At 35.4% G+C, this 22,478-nt stretch overlaps 1 protein-coding gene across 2 annotated transcripts in view; it reads right to left on the reverse strand.

Moving 5' to 3' along the window:
- The window catches only part of LOC149780704 (ubiquitin-conjugating enzyme E2 Q1-like), a 59,536-nt gene extending 39,794 nt beyond the window's left edge, over positions 1-19,742 (reverse strand). The window contains exons 1-5 of one of the 2 annotated variants that reach the window (XM_089937743.1): positions 19,434-19,742; positions 10,807-10,929; positions 8,699-8,796; positions 7,572-7,651; positions 3,894-3,967 (exon numbers count right to left, since the gene is read on the reverse strand). In XM_089937743.1, coding sequence (XP_089793869.1) covers positions 3,894-3,967; positions 7,572-7,651; positions 8,699-8,796; positions 10,807-10,929; positions 19,434-19,607 — 549 coding nt within the window. In that variant the 5' untranslated portion in view covers positions 19,608-19,742. Of the gene's footprint in view, positions 1-3,893; positions 3,968-7,571; positions 7,655-8,698; positions 8,797-10,806; positions 10,930-19,433 lie in introns of both variants that reach the window. The other variant, XM_089937742.1, reaches the window with a different exon arrangement.
- Between the last annotated feature and the right edge of the window lie 2,736 nt (positions 19,743-22,478).

A 22,478-nucleotide genomic window follows, 5' to 3' on the forward strand; every position in this document is an offset into this window, starting at 1 on the left:
CCTTTTTTCTTTCTCTTGTTGCTTTTCTTCTTCCGCTTGTTGCACATTATAATTTTTTCTTTCCTTCGCGGCTTCCAAAAATCTTCTGTAACGTGGATCCGTTTCTCTCACCTGTGATTTTCCCGTGTAAACTTTATATAACATATCATACCAAATTTTACGGTTTGCGTATCTTTTTTTCCCTTCATTAGTCAGATATTCTCCTCGATCACGAAAACTGTCCTCGGCAACTTTGCCAATATCATCTACATTATAAAGCGATAGTGGCTGTGATATCATTTGCCATCCCGCCTCGGTGAAATTTCCTCTTAAATCCTCGAGACGGAACGTTTTTTTTCCTACAGGTCTTTTTCCCTCAAATTTTCTTCTTCCAGGTTTTTCTGTTGTATAGCCAATTGCTCTTCCTTCTCCTTGTTGTTGCCCGCGTTGTTGTGCTAGTATTGCTAATCGTTCCGGTAATTCTCGTGAGTGTTCCTCGATTCCTCTCAACACGGGAAGAATTCCACGTTTCCTAATATCCGGATCATCATCGTCACCAAAAAAGACTCTTTCGGTTACTTCGGTAACTGGCTTTAACAATTTTGACGATAACTCGGTAAATCCCTGTTCTGCGTCTTCGTGTGCTCGGACCTTTTCCTTGAATAATTCTTTTACTGGAATAAGTTTCTTTAGTGCCGCTAATTGTTCTCGCGCTAATCTAGCAGAATGAGGCTCTCCAACTGTGCTAGTTTTCCGACTCATATTATTTTCAAGTATATTATTTTAATGCGACGTAAAATGGACCAAAGCAGCCCAACCATGCAACAAAAAAATTAACACAAAAAATTATTCCCTGACTTTTATTTTTTCCTGTCCTGGACGCTATATTTACTAACACACCGGCGCGACCACCCGATGCACTCGGTCTGAAATGCATGAAAATTAGCTTCCGTAGAAGGCCGTAAAAATGAAATCCGAGGCTTCTACGGAGAAAGTTCGCGTAGGAAGGTTTTTTTTGGCTGGAAACGCTGGTCTGTTCAACTTCCCTGCTGCTGGAGGAATGATCTGACAACTTGCTGGGTTGATAGAATAAGGCATAATGCATAGATGCCTTCACTCTAGTGCAATATCAAATTAATGTAGAATGATGAGGAATTAGAGTGCCACTTTCATAAGGCATACATTTCACTCCTCCTGCTTACTGGCAGAAGGAAGACCATCTTTATGATACAGTTCTCAAAGGAAGCCTCACTCAAGGGTTCAGAAAATAGTTTATATAACAACCAAAGAACACACAACATGTTTCACTAAGGAAAGAGAAATGTCTCTGAAGCTAAAGGTATCTGAAAGATAAAAATTTTACCCTATGGTGGAGCCCATAGAGAACTTCAGTATATTGGAGATGACTTCTATATAGCCCTTTAATGGATGACATTGATGAGTATTTCCCTTCCAAAAGAATGAGAAGAAAATTTACAACTATGGTCCAGTTGGTGTAGGTTGGATTAATGTGTACCAGTTTCAGAATACTAAACATCTGGCATCATATACTTTGGTGGTTGACTGCTTCTATACTGAGAGATGTACTCTGCAACCCTTCTCAAATAAAAATACTCTTAGATCGTTTGATATGAGCCAGACACGATCCACAGAAAATCTGTGGATTGTTGTGCTGGAGGGACTCTCTGTGCTGCAAAAGCAGATCTCTCCCAAATTCCACTGCAGCATCTACCAAAAGACAGGAGATTCCTGGGCCCTGACCACTGGAGCAACTGGGGGCTATCAGGATGAGAAGGACTCAAAGGACTTCATGTATTATCTAAAAGGTACAGTCGACCACTCTTCAGACTGATGGCATCCACCACCCATGTACTCCCAGGTCATGGGAATGGAGCAACATTAGGTGGTAGCTTCTTTCTCAATCTCACTGCAAACAAGTATAACACTGGCCTCCTCCACAACTGAAAAAGCCCCTACGAAACCAGCTGATGCATAGACCATTCTATGAGGACTGTCTGTCTCTGTTTTGACAACCTGTTCATCAGACTATTTGTCTTGCCTGGAATATGGTAGGCTCCAAGAGTGATCTCCTCCAAAGCTATCCATCTCATTTGTTTCTATTTGGTTTGGTGTTTTATGGAAAAACAAGTAGATTATTTGGCACCAAGGCAAATGAAGTAATGTGCCTTGCCCAAGAATATATCTGAGCTGATCTCATGGTGGGATTCAAACATACAACCTTTTATCTGCAAGTCAGGTATGCTAACCAATGAGTCACTGCAGCTCCCTGTCCATCTGAGGAGGCCTCCAAGAATGAAAAAGGGCATGAATGCATCCCCTTGAAATATGAGATGTACCATGACCACTGTGTTGTATGTATCAACCATAATTTTTCCAGCACTAGTAGCATTTTTATAAATGTAATATTTTCAACTAACAAACAAGTGTCTATTTTCTATGTCCATTAGCATATGTCTTATTCTGAAATAAAAAATTTAATCACACTTCCAAAATACTACAGGCAAGAAACTTCTAGTTCATTTCTGTTAAAATAGCAATATCAAATTGCAACTACCAAAGTGTTGGCCTGCTTTTGTCAACTTCAAACCCTGGATTATCCCATCTGACTCTATGTGATCACTTTACAGGAAAGAGTGAGTCACCAGTGTGCATAACAAAACCCTGGTTAAAAAATCTGTCAGGTGGTAACATAATTTGGATCCTGAATGAATGCAAGCTGAAGAGGGGTCCTTGTGAGGTCCCCAGTTTGCTAGCTGCAGCTTCCAAGAAGAACTAAATCCACTGCCATGTTAAGGGTCCCCAGATCAAACAAATAGCGGCTATGAGAATATAGTCTACTTGAACATACTTTGTATGATGGAGAGTATCTTTGGGAACCTGTTGGGGGAAACATTAACTGTCCCTTAATTTGTGAAGAAATTTATCCTCGTGTAAGTGAAATATTGAGGAGACACATCTGACTTCTTCTGGTTATGGATCAATCCCAAATAAATAATGTCTTCTAAAAGCAAGTGGTAATCTGAAGGTACATCTCAGAGATTTGTTTTACTGAATGAAGAGAACGCATAACAATCTTAAGTGAAGCACTATTATCCCTATCATATTGGTAAAGGTTCTGGGAAAGGAAGCTAGGCAAATCAAATGACCTTGTCTAGACACATCTGAAGGAGCTTCTTGTGGGACTGGAAGTTTGAGGTATGTACATAACCATCCTGGAGGTCTATGGAAACTAATTTGTCCTTAATCCTTATGGCATTCCTAATCAAGAATGATGTCTCCCTCTCTAAGCATTTTTCTTTAATACATTTCTTGGATTGGGAAAGATCAATAATAAGGATAAATTTCCCCATTTCTTTGAAGCCAAGATGAACTGTGGACAGAACCCCCGACTTTGAGTGCTTATCACCATCTGTATCACAACCCCCTCCCCTTCCACAGAACAGTGCATACCTCTTTCCTAAAGGATTCCAATATGATCTGGTGTGTAGATTATTTCTACTTGATTATAGTGTAGACTGTCTCGACTTGATTAGAGTGTAGATTGTCCCTACCTGATTATTGTATAGACTGTCTCTACTTGATTAGTGTTGATTGTCTCAACTTGATTTGAGTGTAGATGTCACTACTTGATTAGAGTGTAGATTGTCTCTACTTGATTAGAGTGTAGATTGTCTCTACTTGATCAGAGTGTAGATTGTCTCTACTTAAATAGTGTTGTCTCTACCTAATTAGTGTGTATATTGTCTCTACTTGATTTGAGTGTAGATTCTCTCTACTTAATTAGAGTGTAGTTTATCCCTAAATAATTAATTAGTTTATCTCTAATTATTATTTATAAGTAAAGAAATGATTAACACCCCTTTCTGTAATCAGTAGGATTATAAGAAACTTACCCATACAAAGAGATTATCTGCCCTTGGAGCTCCTTCTATTCCAAACTGTTTTGCATTCTGCATTACTTTCAGATCTGAAGCAGAGTTATACTTATAAGTAATAACACATAACACCACCATATCCTTTATCACTATAAATTCATATTTTATGAGTAATAACACATAACACTACCATATCCTTTATCACCATGAATTCATATTTTATGAGTAATAACACATAACACTACCATATCCTGTATCACCATGAATTCATATTTTATGAGTAATAATACATAACACTACCATATCCTTTATCACCATGAATTCATATTCTCCGAGTAATAACACATAACACTGCCATATCCTTTATATATGAAACATTTCATACTTTTTAATGAGTAATAACACATAACACTACCATATCCTTTATATATGAGACATTTCATATCTTTTAATGAGTAACAACACATAACACTGCCATATCCTTTATATATGAAACATTTCATACTTTTTAATGAGTAATAACACATAACACTGCCATATACTTTATATATGAGACATTTCATATTTTATATTGTGTAATAACACATAACACTGCCATATCCTTGATCCCTGAGACTTTAATTTTATAATGAGTAATAACACATAGCACAGCCATATCCTTTATACCTAAGACTTGTATTATTTTATGAGTAATAACACATAACACTGCCATATCCTTTATATATGAGACATTTCACATTTAATATCAAGTAATAACACATAACACTGCCATATCCTTTATCACTGAGACTTTTCATGACCTTAATAATAAAATTATAAATATTTATTTCTTGTTAAATAAAAAATGCATTATTTTTTTAACTGTTTAGCATATTTAATCATCATCATGATTATAATGTTGCCTCCTTTCTGTACTCCTATAGTGCTGTCTGGTGTAATAAAGTACCCAAGCTGAAGAAAGTAACCAATTTTTAGTACATCACAAGATATCAAGCTCATCTTACAAAACTATTGGGCAATAATGCCTACTGAAGTAGATATAATTCCCCCATCATGTATAGCATCCTGTAGTTATGGGGAAATGCATCCTGTGTCAGATATAATTCCCCCATCATGTATAGCATCCTGTAGTTATGGGAAATGCATACTGTGTCAGATATAATTCCCCCATCATGTATAGCATCCTGTAGTTATGGGGAAATGCATACTGTGTCAGATATAATTCCCCCATCATGTATAGCATCCTGTAGTTATGGGAAATGAATACAGTGTCAGACATAACTCCCCCATCATGTATAGCATCCTGTAGTTTTGGGGAAATGCTTATTGTGTCAGATATAATTCCCCCATCATGTACAGCATCCTGTAGTTATGGGAAATGCATACAGTGTCAGATATAATTCCCCCATCATGTATAGCATCCTGTAGTTATGGGAAATGCATACAGTGTCAGACATAATTCCCCCATCATGTATAGCATCCTGCAGTTATGGGGAAATGCATACTGTGTCAGATATAATTCCCCCATCATGTATAGCATCCTGTAGTTATGGGGAAATGCATACTGTGTCAGATAATATATGTAGCTGGCCAAACAGAAAACAGTATCATTTATCATGCACAATAAAGATTCTTTATTATGTTCTTCAGTACAATATTTTCTCTGTCAAAATGACTGAGTTTAAATTGGCATGCCAAATTCCTAATTACTATATAATCCAAAGGATTTGTTATGGCATTCCTTTCTTACAATCTTTTAATCGGTTATAATGTTTTGTTTGTGTGGTCCACGCTATAACATTCCTTTCTTACAAACTTTTAATTGGTTACAGTGTTTTGTTTGTGTGGTCCATGCTATATCATTCCTTTCTTACAACCTTTTAATTGGTTATAGTGTTTTGTTGTGTGGTCCATCAAAGAAAATATTAGTTTAATTATAACATTTGTATCACTGGATGCACCAATGGTAAACAATGATAGTTGTTTAAATAACAAAAGCATAAAGGTGGCAGGTAATAAAGGTGTGAAAACCACATTTCATTCATAAAAAACATAGGTGTAACAAAGGTGAAAGGTAACAAAAACATAATAATTACACCTCATTCATTATCAGTAGTTCAAAATCACAGGGTTGCTAGATCAATGCAATTAAAGCATGACAAGAAATACATTGTTTAGTACTTTTTTGGCCAAATCATTCTGAAATATCTTTAATCTATCATTCAAGACCAGTATATTAGTAAAATCTCTCTTGTGTTCCAAGGAATCATCTTCATTTTGAAATCAAGGTACAGTCATGCATTAACCCTTGTGAGCCTCAACAAAAATATTGTGTGAATAAACATTATGTCCAGAATCAGCATGCTTTATGTGGTGCATGGTGTAATGTTTCCATGGGTTGTGTTTTTGGAAATAATTTTGTTAATGAAGGGCATAATGAGCAAACAGATATCATTGCCAGCAATAATAATGACAATAATGATGCACTATGCTTGTCTACTTGTCTAAGTTCAGTAGCATGGATATTGATTTCTTGGATTATGTTAATTCTAACAATGATGTTGTCACTTCTATGATCATACCAATAACGGAACATTACTGTTTCTGAAATTAGTGATCACCAGCAAGCAAAAAAATGTTCTGCTACTGCCAGAGATGAGGGCAATGATGACTCATATCAGCTGTTGTAGCCAGAACCAGGAAGATTCTAGATACTGTAATGTACATTAATTAGGGTTATACCTCACTAGCTCTGAGTGATACATGTTACTTTTTATGAACATTTGCATGTCACTAAGAAACAGATCAACAATCTCAGATTAATAAACAAATTGATGAATACTGGCAATTTATGTCTGATTGCTACATGTATATTGACACTGAAAGGATGGTAAAACTTGTTTACTGCATGTATGTCCAACATCATCATCATGGATATGAACAAAAACCCTCTGAAAAATAAAACAATGAATTTGCATAAAACATTTTTTGGTTATGACCTTCTGAAAAGCCCAGTCCCTGGTAAAACATAACTGGATTAACAGTATTCATCATGATGATTATCCACAAAATTATCTCCAACATTTTTTGTTTTTACTCTTGAAAAACTATGTACAAATTAGAACATATTTAGAGGATTTCGTGTGGGTGTATTATTCTGTGACCATGACCGTCATCTGTGTGTGACTTTAACACTAGATCGATGTTTTTACAAACCTAATTACATTACAGACTTTGGATTGCTAGAGTGCTGTATGATATTGTCAAATACTTAGTATGCAACCAACATCAGAATTTCGTTATCCCAATGAATCAGGGCACAGACTTTGATGACCAGAACTTTGGTGAGATGACAGTGTTTCCCAAACCAATTCCTCTTCCTTCAATTACTTGTGAACAGGCTTCAAATCATGTCATGTACCCTTGAATTAGTGAATGTTTCCATTCTGTCCAGATCAGAGTGCACAAACTGACCAATGTATCCCATATTTTAACAGTTAGTGGGAACTTTGTCCATATCTGTATCAACAGATTATAAATACTGAAACAAAATAGCACTAGTTCGGATGAATTAAAAATTTGAATGATTAAAGTTAAGTTTATCGAGGTTTATCATTACATAAATGGCAATAAAATCACTATTAAAGGACACAGGTTTTAAAATCTATAGCTACTCTAAGCTTTGCAAAATTCAACCTTTCAAAAGTCTTTTCACTGCCATTGCATCTCCACCTGCACCAAAGAAATTTTCTGCCTTTTCTTCTTCACCATCCATGCTGCTGCAATTAAAAACATAGAACACGCTTTCATCTGACTTGCTTACCAAAGGTATTTACATGCTGTCTGAGGACAAACTAGAAGTAAGGCATGACAGAAAATGATAAGAAGAATTAGAACCTTCTACTGTGCAAGTCCACGCTTCCAGAACCTCCAGTTTTAGTCCAGGTTGTTTCACCATTAAATTTCACTAAGCACTTAGAGTACAAATTTCTTACTCTGGACTTAAGTCACCCATCCTAACACTAACCTCGCAAGGCAGCTGTTAGCACCATTTTTATAAGTCTTTGGTATGACTAGACCGGCGTTGAAACCCGTGGATGCTGTAGGTCGCGGGTTCAAACACCAGCCGAGTCATACCAACAACATATAAAAATGGTCCTAACAGCTGCCTTGCTGGCACTCAGCATTAAGAAGTCAGTGTTAGGACTGGTCGGCCAGGTGTCAGGATAATGTGACTGGGTGGGACATCATGCTACATTTCTGCAGCATGATGCCCCTGTGCTAGACATCACTATAAACTGCCACACTGCAGACATCTGACTGAAACATTGTTAAAAGCTACATTAAATATCCAGATCACACACACATAAGAAAATTAAAAGTAAGATATTCTTGAATAAGTTTTGGAGTCCAAAAAAGTTCCATCATGGACAGTCAGGATAACAAGTTTTAATAATTTGGATCACAAGTTTTCATTGTACCAGTAACTCAAGTTTTGAAGGAAACTCCGGGTTGTAACCCATATGATGCATCAACATGCTATAATTGCATGTTTAAAGCGTGGTAAAAATATTGTAAAAATTGTCACTGTAAATGCAAGTGTTCTATGTCTGATCAGGAACCTTAGGGAAGGGACCCAAAATCTCTAACCCCTCACTGATGGTCATGAAAAGGACATCCTATTACACACAAAAAATGTTTGATGAAATTCAATCCAGACTTACTGACTTATTCACTTACAGAGGGTATTAAAAAAAATCTCCTGCTAAAGTATTAAGATAAAAACAGAAATAAGCAAGATCAAATACTACAAAGAAATGGACCTTTTTGCAGCTGGTAAATCTGTTTCAACATCCATATCTTCTTCCTGATAATAGTTATCATTTTCAGAAGCTTCGTCTTCATCAGCATCAACATACAACTGTAAAAAAGACATAGCAAGTCCTGAACTAAAGTTACTGTGCAGAAATTATTATTTTCTTATTTAAATTACCACAAGTCTCTTTTAGTCTCCAGAATAATATTAGTTTCTTCATTTAATTTACCCTATAGTATATTTCTGATCTGATATCCAACATAGCCACAATGGCAGCCATCTTGAAAATATTATTATTAAAACCCATCCTAACCAAAAGTCATCTCATTGTGGGGTTTTCATCAAATAACTTCTTGTGATGTCTAGTTAATTGAATAACCAAAACTTCTGACATCTGACCTTTACTTCCCAGAGTAACATAGGTTTCTTCTTTACCCTAAAGCAAAATAGTACAGATCTGACATTAATTTAGCCACAATAACAGCCATCTCTGAAAATATTATTATCACTACTCCTACTATACTGAAAGACATATCAACATGGGGATTTTACCAGACAACTTTTTATGATTTGAAGATAATCATAAATAAAAATGGTTTTGATCTGACCACAAGTATGTTCAACATGATGGCCATTTTCAAACTCTTGCTATCATTACTTTTCCTAAATTGAAAGTCATATTGCTCAAAACATAAAGCTTGCACAGCCATATGGAGACTTTCTAAAAAAACAAAAGTTACTCTGCAAAATCATTTTTCTTCTTTCAGTTATACAATGACCTTGAACTTACCTTCTCAGCCCAATATCAATAGACCTCTTCCTTATCCATGTACAAGCCATGCACAACTTCATCTGGATATTGGAAGTAAATTTGATGTTACTGTGCAAATAGCATTTCTCTTCTTTCAGTTAGTCATCAGACAATTTGACCATAAAATTCATTGGCTTCTTTGTTACAACTGGTAAAAAATAAACTAAAAGGTTTGCTAACTGTACAAGGTAGAGAGCTTGAGGTAAATTGGTAAATTGGCAACAGTCGGATTGACTAATGGACATAAGATGATATGCTCCATCTTATGGAAGGCATATAAAAGTAATCTGCATCAATATTATGCAATTGGTGAATTGCTTTGTGATAAGAATTGCAAAATAGTACTACACAGAATGCATGAATACAGTGAAGTGGGTTGTGGCCAAATGCAGCATTCAATTGGTGATAAAATCTAGAACCATAAGTAGTTTCTCTGTCAGAAGAAGTACATGTAACAAAAAGGTTTTCTAAACAGCTATAGTGTTGACTATATTGGATGATACTGGATGCCCAAGTTGCACCATTTTCATTCAGGACCAACTAGACAAAAGCAAGTCATCTGGTGAAAACCTATATCAACATGAATTCCAATCAGCAGAAGTAATGATAACAAGATTTTTAAAATTACCACCATAGTGGATGCCAGACTGGCACTCTTTTCATCCATGACCAACTAGATGACATAAAAAGTATTTTGCTGACAACTTCCAACTGATGTGACCATGTGCTCTGGTATAGTATTAACAACAAAATGGCCACTACGGCAGATGTATTGGATGTTTTTGTAGCACCATTAGGACCAAGTAGACCTAGGCAATTCTTGAAGTAGTTTAGGAAGATTAGTGATAACAAAACTTTAGCTAACTTCCAAGCAGACACTGGACAAATCACAACAGGCCATACCATAAGGTCTTTTGGTCAATAGAACTAAAACAAACCAAGTACAAGCTTAAAATCCTGCAAACATTTCTTTGTAGCAAATGTACTATCTTCCCTAATTTTTACTAGTCCTTCCTACAATGTGATGTCAAGCACATAAGAAACTTTACTAGTCACTGGACTTTTAAATTTGTGAGAAATACTGGTTCAACTGGAAATTTACAAGCCTTGGACTAGTGGAATACTGGTAATATTGAGACCTAAAGCCTGGAAATGCTTACAAGTTTTTGCAATTAGCAAAGAACTTTTTTAATTCAAATAAGGGTGGACATTGCTTACAGCAATATCAAAGCTATTCACTATGAAATGGATTTGTTTTTTGTGTGTAGATGAACAAATTAGGACCTGTTTGTATTTGTACTTACTGGTATTAACTCAGAGTTCACTTTCTTTAAAATATCAAGTAAAGACTTCTCTTGACGTGAATCTATGAAGTCCTGGACCGATTGAAGTTTCATAATGACATCATCTGAATCGCTCCATACAACCTAAAAAAACAAAATACATATGATCCTTACAGTACAGGATATAAAAGAAAACAGAGCTACTTTCATACATTATCATGGTATATCCCTATTCTTTTCATTACATGTTCCCCCCAATTCCCACCCTAACCCTACCCATGCCGCCAAGTCCTACCATGACCCTACCCATTCCGCCAAGTCCCACCCTGACCCTACCCTTTCCAAACAGTGCAGATCTATTAAGTAAGTAAAGTGTATACCAATGTATGTTTCGTTTAGTATTTGAACTCCAGCATCTTCTAGACTCCCAGAAAAATGGCACTAAAAACACACCACTTTTACAGACAGTCAACACATGAGCAACCAAGTTTGGTGAATTTCCACCCCAATATTTACAAGATGGATGGATGGATGGATGGATGGATGGATGAGTGGATGGATGGATGGATACCATCTAGATGTTTCCGAATGTTTACAAAATAAAACCTTAGAATATAAAATGTGGTAAACACAGTCATTTACTCAAGCCAAGATAATAATCCTAATAGTTAAACCATACTCATGGGAAACTATTTGTTATGTATTAGTTGTTTATAGAAAATAGATTTTAGGTTCCTAAGCCCTAATAATTTGGTTGCCATAGAACTGAGTCAATATCAACTGAGTGGGAAGTTAATGGTTGATGACAAAAGTGACATTTTTAGTAATGAAAATTATAGAGTAATTATAAACAAGAGTCCCTCAACAGGACTGATACTCTAATGTCTGAATAGAATTTTGAGGAATCCAAGACAAGACCATTTCTTCTTTTTAACAGCTGAGTGTTGAGAGCAGCTTAGATTTTCAAATTTGCAACTGAAGCATATATAATAGATGTAAGATCAGTATCAATGCTGTTTAGGACAAACCACCAAAGGAATTCTGACGGAAACCCAATGCCAATATGATCATCCAATCAGGTGAATTCGTGACAAGATTTTCAATATGTTCATTGTGGCAGTCATACTGGATGTCAGTGGAGCACAATCTTCATTTAGGACCAACTAAATATCATAAATATTAATTTGGTAAAAAAAAACATGTCAGTATGATCATTAATTCTGGACTATAGCTATATCAAGATTTAGATTTTCACAAGATTGGCACCTTTTTCATTCTGACCTAAAAGATATCATAATTAGTGTTTTCGTGAAAAACAAATATCGATATGACTTCCCATTTAGGAGGAGTTGCAATAACAAGGTTTGAAAGATGGATACCATGAGGCCATGCTGAAGGTCTACTGGATTTTCAAGATGACCACTTTGGTAGTCATACTGGATGTTTAATCAGAACCATTTTCATTTAGGGCCAATTAGACCTCATAAGAGGTCTTCTGTTGAAAACCGATGTCAATATAACTTTCCATTTTGAAGGGGTACCAATAACAAGATTTTTAAGATGGCTGCCATGGTGGCCATATTGGAAGTCAGATCAGTGCCATTTTCATTCAGGAACAACTAGACATGATCACATCATAAGAAATCTATTACTGAAACCCCCACACTCAGATCACCATCCATTCAGGAGTAGAAGCGATAAGATTTTGAAGACGGTTGCCGGTTGCTTTACTGGCTGAATTGTGTGTCTGAGCAGCAGCATTTTTATTTAGGAACAACTTGACTTTGCATTGAATATATGTGAAAGTTTAATTTCAATCTTCCAAAAACGTAGTTTAAGAGGTGTGGTAACAGACAAAACAGACAAGGAAGAAAAGGCCATCCCAAAAGCTCTTATTGTCTATGGCCAGTGTAGCTAAAAATGTACATGCATTGGTTAGATTTTATAGCATGGTACATCAGTCTGCTTGACTTAATTGACAACAGGTATCACTTCTCCTCCCTCAGGGCATCCAATAAAATGCAGATTTTGGGACACTGTTAACCACCTCTCTATATACTGCCTGATCCAGATTCACCGACAAAGGCTTTTTATTTTTATTTCCTTCTAATGAGTGTTTATATTAATAACGACTTTGCCATGTCTGTGTATATTGGAGTTCAACTGAGTTTTTGTTACTACAAGCTGTAATTTTTCCATACTTGTTTTCATGTCCGCATTTTTCCAGATCTGTACCAAAAACTGAAGTTAACTCTACAGGTCTTTAATCAGACTGATGACTGAATAATATATGTCAATTTCAGCATCATTTGTACAGGATGTGAACCAGACTTTCGCATGTAAAGATGGCTACTTTAATGTAGAAACTGACAGTTTCACAATCAAAAAAGGGGTCCAACACTTAACTCTTTATGATATTTCTTGTACTTTATTATAATACCAAAACTGTAACTCAACAGTGTGTGTGTGTGTGTGTGTGTGTGTGTCATTTGGATTTTTAACGTAGCTTTAACAATTTTTCAGTCATATCACTAAGATGTCTGCAGTGTGACAGTTTATAGTGATATCTAGAGCTGAGGCATCATTCCGCAGACATGTAGCATGATGTTCCACCCAGTCACATTATCCTGACACCAGGCCGACCAGTCCGAACACTAACCTCTTAATGCTGAGCGCCAAGCAAGGTAGCTGTTAGTACCATTTTTGTGAGTCTTTGGTATGACTCGGCCGGGGATCGAACCCACAACCTCCCGCATCCAAGGCGGATGCTCTAACCACTAGGCCACCATGTAACTCAACAAGAAATGCATTTGATGTTTTCATTCCTAAGATTATTATTTTACATAATAATGCAGGAACATGACTCTAAGCATCCAGATCAAATACATGTTAAACTATCAAAAAGCTGCATTATTTCTCCCTGTAAAGGGTTACCATGACATGGAGTTGTAAAAATCCCTGTAACATGCCTCTTTTTGCCTTGACATGTTCCTCTTTTTAAACAGCATTTTCCCTAATGAATGTCCCCAGGTGTGTTATATTTTCCAAACGAAGGGCATTTATTAGAGCACAACAATAAAAGCTAAAGTTGTTCTTTTGATGTATTCTTATAATGACCATATGTACATGTGGGGGTCATTCTGCAGCTGAATTCAGTCATTTAAGCACAGTTAAAATGATTAACTGATCAACACATTTTCTCACCCAGCAGATAGCTGAAAAAGGACTGGTTTTTAATTTTCCACCAAACTAACACTACATGTGTCTATGACTTTATAATTTATACACTGATATATTCTTATGACTCCATGGTCTTAAACTAAGCACAGACAAGAATGAAAAATTCAATAAATAATTTATTTCCCAAGATAACCAAGTGAAAATTTAAAATAAACTTACAGCATTGTGAATTAAATCCCAGATAGTAATAAATGTTCCACCACAAGTCCAAATGTGTGATGTTCCAACTGAATTCAAGCAGTATTTTAAATATATTCCAATACTAAATGTGTTGATGTGCCCGTAGTCCATTAGTGTGGTAATGTGCCAATTGCCTAGAGTGTGATGATGTACTAAAAGTCTTTTGATGTATCACAATAATATAGTTAAAAAATAACCCTGTCTGAATTCACTATAATTCCAAAATTAATGTTTCTGTCCAAGAATATTATTGAGCACTTTGTAATTAAAGGTTAACAATAATTTCAATAAATAAATCCACCCAAACAAAAAACTGAACAATAACAATGATTCTGCTTCAAGATATAAAGGCAAGAATGAGTCATTTTTAGATAAACAATATTACATACTTGAACTAGGTCAACATTACCATTTTGTGAAAATACCCTGTTCCATTCGAGAAGTCTCTAAAGTCAGAATGAATACTATAAACATGTTTACTATTAATAATGTTCTGAAAATTGAATACACAATCATAAAGAAATATCATTGAAAAGCCAACAAATAAAACAAATTAAATATACATAACAATATACATTGTAACAATGTGATCAGCTTAGACTGCTGCAGCAATTTTTTGTAATTCTGGATCTGAAGCAGACTGGTACTGAAAAGTACAAGTCTTAAGCTACATCTTTAAAATTTCTGTTCTTAAATAATGGGAGGGGGAATTAATTAAAGTGAAAACATTAATTAGGGAACATGCAGTAGTTTGGTCAGCAGCAGCCAATCTGCAGAATAGTTGAGGCCTACACTTAAGTTAGCAGGTATGAAGCCACTGTGCCTAATTAACAGTTAACCCTAAGCAATGTAATTATCTTCTGATGTAATTAAAAGAAAGCAATGTTCTATTGAGTGTGTATGGAAGCACCTTTCTGTCATATAAATGATGCCAAATTTGGCAGTAATGGTGTTTAAACTGAATTGTTGATGACATGAATATCAATCATGAAAGTAGTCAAAGATTTCTCAGAGTTTGATTTGGACAATATTGTCAAATCGTCAATATGCCATAAAAAAATAACTTTATAAGCACATGTGATTTGTACAGAGCACTACAAGACTGTTTTTTAAACTGCAGAAAAGTTTGTCAACTCATAAAAATGGGTTGGAAAAGCTGTTTTCATTTTCTGGGAAACAGACTTGTGATGAAATGACACCAATGCTGACAAAAGACATAAAAACTCAACAAAACAAAAACAAAAAAGAATAGACCACAGTTCTATTTGACAGATGATATTTGAGTATAAGTACCTAAAGCTGATGTGAATTCATCTTAACAACAGTACAAATCTGCTACACCTTGCTATGAATTGGTCATCTTTTCTAAAGGGCCCATGTTAAATCTCCCCTTTATTCCTAAGGGTCAACTCTTGAGGCATTATTTATGAATTAACTTTGAATGAAGTTTTTGGCACATATGCTGGTTTGTATATTTTTTCATTACTTTGTTTCATTTAATGACAGTAAGTTATACATACATACATACATACATACATACATACGGGGCCCCGTGTAGCCGAGTGGTCTAAAGTGCTCTCCAGTACGGACCACTGTCATCTCACCTATGTCTGTGTGGGTTCGAGTCTAGGATTCGACCAATGTGGATATGTGAGAAAGCTTGCCAGTAGCTTCTCGTGGATCGGTGGTTCTTTCCAGGGTTTTCCCGGGTTCTTCCTCCGCCATTAATAGTGGCTGCCATACATAGCCTATTGTGTGCTAAGAAATGGCATTAAACCCCACAACATACATACATACATACACATTTATGAATGGTACAGTGTAATGAAAGGTCTTTCTACTTTCTTTGGTCTGAGTGGAAATCATATTTTACTTATTGTTGCAGTTTATTTTTTGGTTTTTGGTGTTGTTGTATGGGTAAAATAAAAGCATAAATTTACAGAAAGTGTTTAACCGAAACACTTTATTCACTGAAAAATATTTTCTTTTTAGTGAGATATTATAAATGGCCATGAATTCAATCATGATACATATTAAAATAATGATTACATACTTTTTCCTTTTCTTTTTATCCTTCTGAAAGTGAGGTAATCCCAAGTGTATGGCAGGACTCTAAGAAATAGGCTAGGGAATCCTGAGTTCCACAAGTGAAGAGTCCAGGACTCCTCAGCCTCAGAGTCTGTTGAGAGACCTGTAGGAAGTGTCTATTCACATGTTTTTATGTACTAACTTTTACAAAGACTACACTGTAGCAAAGTCTATCCACATGGTGACCCATGAGTACATTATATACAAGTCCAAAATATTTAGAATGATTTCGCATCAAATTGGATTTTGCCTCATTTGTCCTGACAAACTTGGATAAATGGATAAAGGAGATAACTCTAACCTTTACATCAATGTTTTTACAATTACGACAAATTTTTAACATGCACAATAAGACATTCATACTTATGATACAAAATATTTTATAAAGTAAGAATTTTGTGGTAAATGGTTCAGTTAGAAAAATAATTTATAACAGTCTATGGTAAACATCTCAGCCAAGATTAAAGTCAGAGGACATTAACTGGAAACAGTGAACCAGTTCAAATATCTTGATTCCACAATCACTGAAGAGGGATCAAGAGCAGAAATTTTGTCAAGAGCAGCACAAACAATGGCAGCTATGTCAAAGCTAAGACACATCTGGAGAGACAAGAATATCTGTCTGAAAACTAAAATCAGACTATTGCGAGCTCTAATCATCTCAGTCTTTTTGTACTCATGTGAGGCATGGACCCTGACAGCAGAATTACAATCAAGAATCAAGTCACTTGAAATGAGATGCTACAGAACCATCCTTGGCATCTCTTACATGGACCACATCACAAATGAAGAAGTGCTTAACACCATCAGGTGCGAAGTAGGCCAATATGAGGACCTCATCACCACCATCAAAAAGAGAAAGCTGAAATGGTATGGCCATGTCACTAGAGCCAACAGTCTATCCACAACAGTCCTGCAGGGCAGCATCCAGGGTGGCAGAAGGAGAGGTAGACAGAGAAAAAGGTGGACTGACAACATCACAGAATGGACAAGGAAAAGTTTTGCGGAGACACAGGCACTGGCACATGATCGAGACAAGTGGAGGGAACTGGTCAGATGTTCAGCAGCAGTGCCTCAATGACCACACTAGGTCTTGAGACTGATGATGATGATGATGATGGTAAACACTAAAATTCATGAAGAAAGTACCCATTTTTTGCACATCATCTTTTGTCATTTTTGGCAAGTTATTTAGATCTTACCTTTGTATTGCTGCTAAAATTATCACATTCAACCAGTCTATCAATGACTTTAAAAAAATGGCATTAATGGTAATCATTAATGAAACTGAGTGCAATGTAACACTTAAATTCTAAACAAAAATTTAAATTCCAAATTAGAGATAAAATATACAAACAACACACCTTTGGGGGCAACAAATACACATAAACCATTTACAGCTTTGGTTAGGATGGGGGGGGGGCATCTGTCTGGTGCCCCCCCCCCAAAAAAAAAATACTAAAACATCCTTCATACTATGTATCTGATGACCATGTGAATTAGGCTAGTTACTCTTGCAATTGCTACAAGGCCATGTGAATTAGGCTAGTTACTCTTGCAATTGCTACAAGGCCTTGTGAATTAGGCTAGTTACTCTTGCAACTGCGACAAGGCCATGTTAACAGCATTACATAAATTATGTACACAGCTGTCATGCAAAGTATCTCCAAATGAGGTATAAAGTAACTGTACAAATGCATTCATCTAATAATATGGCACACTTAGTCCCATGCTGTAAATCGGGGTGGGCAAACTACGGCTCGCCAAGGTTTTCGTGCGGCCTAGGAACAAGTCATCATTCGCACTGACTCTGTTTATCAAATAAATGTGCTTCTTTTGAAGTTTAAGTTTTCAAATATTAACAATATATTAACAAATATTTCAAATATTAATGATTTTATTTGATGAACTATGCCGCCCGAGACAAGGTGTAACTTTGTGTATGCGGCACTTGCACTGGAAAGTTTGCCCACCTCAGCTGTAAATGCTTGCATGATAAACATGATAAACATCTTGATACAGACAGTATCCATAAATTCTCTATAGTAAAAGTCACACGGGTCATGTGAGCACATTTACTGATATAAATTTTAAACTCATTATATTGTTAAGATTTAATCATAAGTGTTAAAACAAGGCTTATTCAATCATGATTCCTTTTAGTGATTTGGTTATTAACTGTCATAACAAAATTTCCAAATGATAATTATCTATTACGATGGACTTTTACAATAACAGTTTGGCATTACAATGGGTCTAGAAAGTCGATAATGGAATGAACTATTACTAGTGTCGGGGGAATCAAGTACAATCGCATGAACAAAAAGTCTTCACTTTTCATTCATCTCCTGTATGGATTTTCAACTATGAATGAGACAGAGGACTTACATACAATTTGTTTAATTCTTAACTTGTACATACAACGTATTTTCAAAATGATATCTTAGCACGATATAAAATTTAATTAAAATTAATCTGATTTGACATCTGTGTTTCTATTGTCCTTTATGTGCATGAAATAACATTTGTATTGAAACAATGGGTATTGTGTACAAACTGAAATAAAAGAATTTACATACCATACAGAAGATATATACAAAGTTAATTATTGCTGCCAATTTATTTTTCCTACGAGTGTTTTCCCAGGCTTATAAATGACATAATCGCATATCTGTGTTTCTAGTACATCTTCTTCCCAACTACAGTGGCGTTCCCTCTTACATCATAGTGCAACAAAAAAACCGTTTTAACAGAATCACCCTGCTTACTTGACTGTACCTAAACATGTCAAATTAAGTCATCACTGAATCTGCAGTTAAGCATTTTTGGAGAAATTTATACATTAATCTTCAATGGAATTTTGATGGACAAGGTGCAAAACAAAGTGAATAAATACCATTTAAAGGTATGCATAGTCAGATTCTCCAAAATGACACCTATTATTATAGCTGCAAAACGTTAGTCAGTGCGCGTACATGCCCAATATGAGCTGTGCTATAGTTTTACTATACAAAAACAGATAGCCAAATTTCATAATAAAGGAGTTTAACATATTCACTTCATTAGAACTGGGTTAAAACAAAAACTAAGTCTCAGTTTGAATAATTATAACAACATTAGAGAGAAAAGATAATAATTACCCAACGTGATGTTTTGTCTGATGGCTCTGGACAAACGACAAAGAATGAAACGGCTGTGTCGGGAACCTGAAATACTATTTTCCTTTCTGTTTCAACAACTGAAACAATCGTAAAATCTATATCGCTACTTTCTGACCATGAGGTGGCAACAGATTTATATGACTGAAAATCCATTGTCACGAAATTTTTATGAATCTATCAAATAGGAAATCTAGCAACAAAGGTAAAGTTTAACTGCGATTCTGTTGCCGGTTTAGTGTTTTGTATGTAATGTTTCACAACCAACTTTCATCCTCAATCGGATTAACCTCGGCTGTTTGAATTGGTGTAGACTGATTCGGAAGTAGTCGTTGTCCTGTCGTGTTAAAAAGGATAATAATGACAGATACAGACGTTTGTCAACCTTAACCTTTCCTAAAACAAAATGGCCACGGATACTGTCTCTAATGTAAAGAAATTGACGATATGAAAACGATTTAGGAATTTATATGTGCTGGTATAAATCAAATAAATTTGTGGGCGAAAATGTTAAGTGAAACTTTAGATTAATGTTGCGTTTGTGTGTAGTTTAACTGTTTTAATGAGGTAATGTATTAATACTGAACATGCAGCTCTGGAATAATTCTCAATAAATGGACACACAATTTGGCGTTCGTGATGCTGTTTACTGTATTATAAGCTTATAGTTTTTTTCATTAAAAAAAGGAAGAAGCATGGTTAGCAAACTAATGACGTCATATTAATGATAATGAACAAAATGATAACTACACTAAAATGGTGATGTCCTCTCTTTACAAAGATGAAATCTCTTTTACTTATATTTGCTTAAAGCAGTGACATTATTTTATTTGTTTTCCCTGAAATGAAAGTGTGTGTGTGTGTGTGTATAAATAAATAAATAAATATATATATATATATATATATATATACACACACACACACACACACATTCACAGACAATAAATATATTTATATACTGAATATCGTACTCTATATTATTGTATTAAATAAAACTTACATGCTAAAAGATGAAACTGGGGTCTTGTTAGATAGATGAATATAATATAATTGTATCGCCTTGTGTTCTATCCTTTTTTTATTAACATGCCCTTAATTAATTTAATTTCAAACCACAATAACGAGATCATCTTACCATCAATTTGCAAAACCTGTTGGAATATCATACTTTTGGACTTGTGATAAAACTTATCGGACTATTTAGGATTTAATTCGCAATACCATAAGTTTCTTTTCGATTTTAATTTTTTATTCTAGGGGAAAAAAATGTCTTTGTTGAACTGTACAAAACTTGTTCGTTTTCGCTCTTTTCTCCTAGTTTATTACCATATAGTCATAACAGAAAACTGGGGGCTCGTTCAGGATACGAATAAATGTTGCTTTTGAATTTAAATTCACTATGTTTCGGAGTTTTATCCCCGGGTATTTTAATTTCACATATTTGAGAAAAATATATTGAAGCCAACGAGCTTTCACGTCATCTAAAGTGAAGAACTTTATTTTAAATCATACTCACAAAGAGTTAGAGTCCTTCAAAAAGATAAATTGTCCCAGCTTTCTAGACAATATGATCCTTCCAATGCAATGGATTCTTCAATGAATGGCTTAGGACTTAGAAGTATATACTTCACTGTCAGTACAACATGCCGCTCTGGTGGCCTAGTGGTTAGAGTGTCCACCTCGGATGCGGGAGGTCGCAAGTTTGAACTGCGGCCGAGTCATACCAAATACTTGCAAAAATGGTACTAACTGCTGCATCGCTAGGCGCTCAGCATTAAGAGGTTAGTGTTAGGACTGGTCGACCTGGTGGCAGGATAATGTGACTAGGTGGGACATGAAGCTATATGTCTGTGGCACGATGCTATACATCACTATAAACTGTCAGACTACATTCATCGTAGCGATATGACTGAATTTTTTTTAAAACTACGTTAAAAACCTAAATCACACACACACACAGAGAGTACAACAAAGTGCTGATTATGGTCTGGTTAATGAATGTTTCTTGAAAGGGTGTAAGTTGGTACCTGAGGCATATCGACAAAGGTTTAGGAACAGTAAAAACGATACTGGACAAACATATGTAATATTTGCAAGAGTAAAAGAACAATTATTTGATAGGGGGTGCTCAACCAAAAAGGTTGGACAAGTCTACGATAGCCGCAGGCGACTCATATTAGATGAAGAGTTCACGAATTGCATCCATAGTGACGTTAAAACCTATCTTGATGAGTACAATATAGAAACCTTAGAAAATGCTGTGCGTATAGCTGACACCATTCCTTGACTCACGGAGTTCATTTGTCGATAAGTCTTCCACTCAGAAAGTTTTTTGGGAGGTAAAAAAAAATGTAAGTCTAATATGAGCACTTCCAAATCAGAATGTCAATCTTATTGAAAATGAAATCCATGATTTATACCCAGCTTGTGCAGTTATTAGAGCTATGGCAAGGAAAGCGTTTCAGAATGATACTGATCAGAACATTATTCCTTTTACTGACACATTTATTAATCAGTCTTTTGATGAGGCCACCTTTGCTCCTTGTAAATAGCAATCAAGAGGCATCGATCACAGTCATCCTTTTTATTTGCTACCCATTCTTTTTATTCTAATCAGGGCAACAAATTAAAATCTCTCATTGTTTGTTTCAGAAGGCAATAAGCGAAACTGAAGCCACAAAAAAAGGACCTGTTTGTTATTTTGTTAAAAATCGGGTCCTTATTAGGAAATGGAGACCACCTTAGGTACCCATTGGTGACTAGTAGTCAGTAAGCCATCAAATTGTTGCTGCTAAGTCGTATAAAAAAGAAATACTTAGTTTAGCTTATGAACCTAATTAAGCTAGTCATTTGGGAGTTAATAAGATTTATCAAAAGATCTTTAATCATTTTTAATGGACTAAAATTTAAAGGGATGTTAGTAAATATTGTAGACATTGTTATACATGAAACCCCAATCAGAAGATGTCTTTAGTTATCTGCCACCTATTCCTGCATTTTGACTAACCATTTAGTAGAACAATAGTA

The sequence above is a fragment of the Sinohyriopsis cumingii genome, chromosome 16 (assembly GCF_028554795.1).
Source record: "Sinohyriopsis cumingii isolate HCF-2022 chromosome 16, ASM2855479v2, whole genome shotgun sequence".
Lineage (NCBI taxonomy): Eukaryota > Metazoa > Mollusca > Bivalvia > Unionida > Unionidae > Sinohyriopsis > Sinohyriopsis cumingii.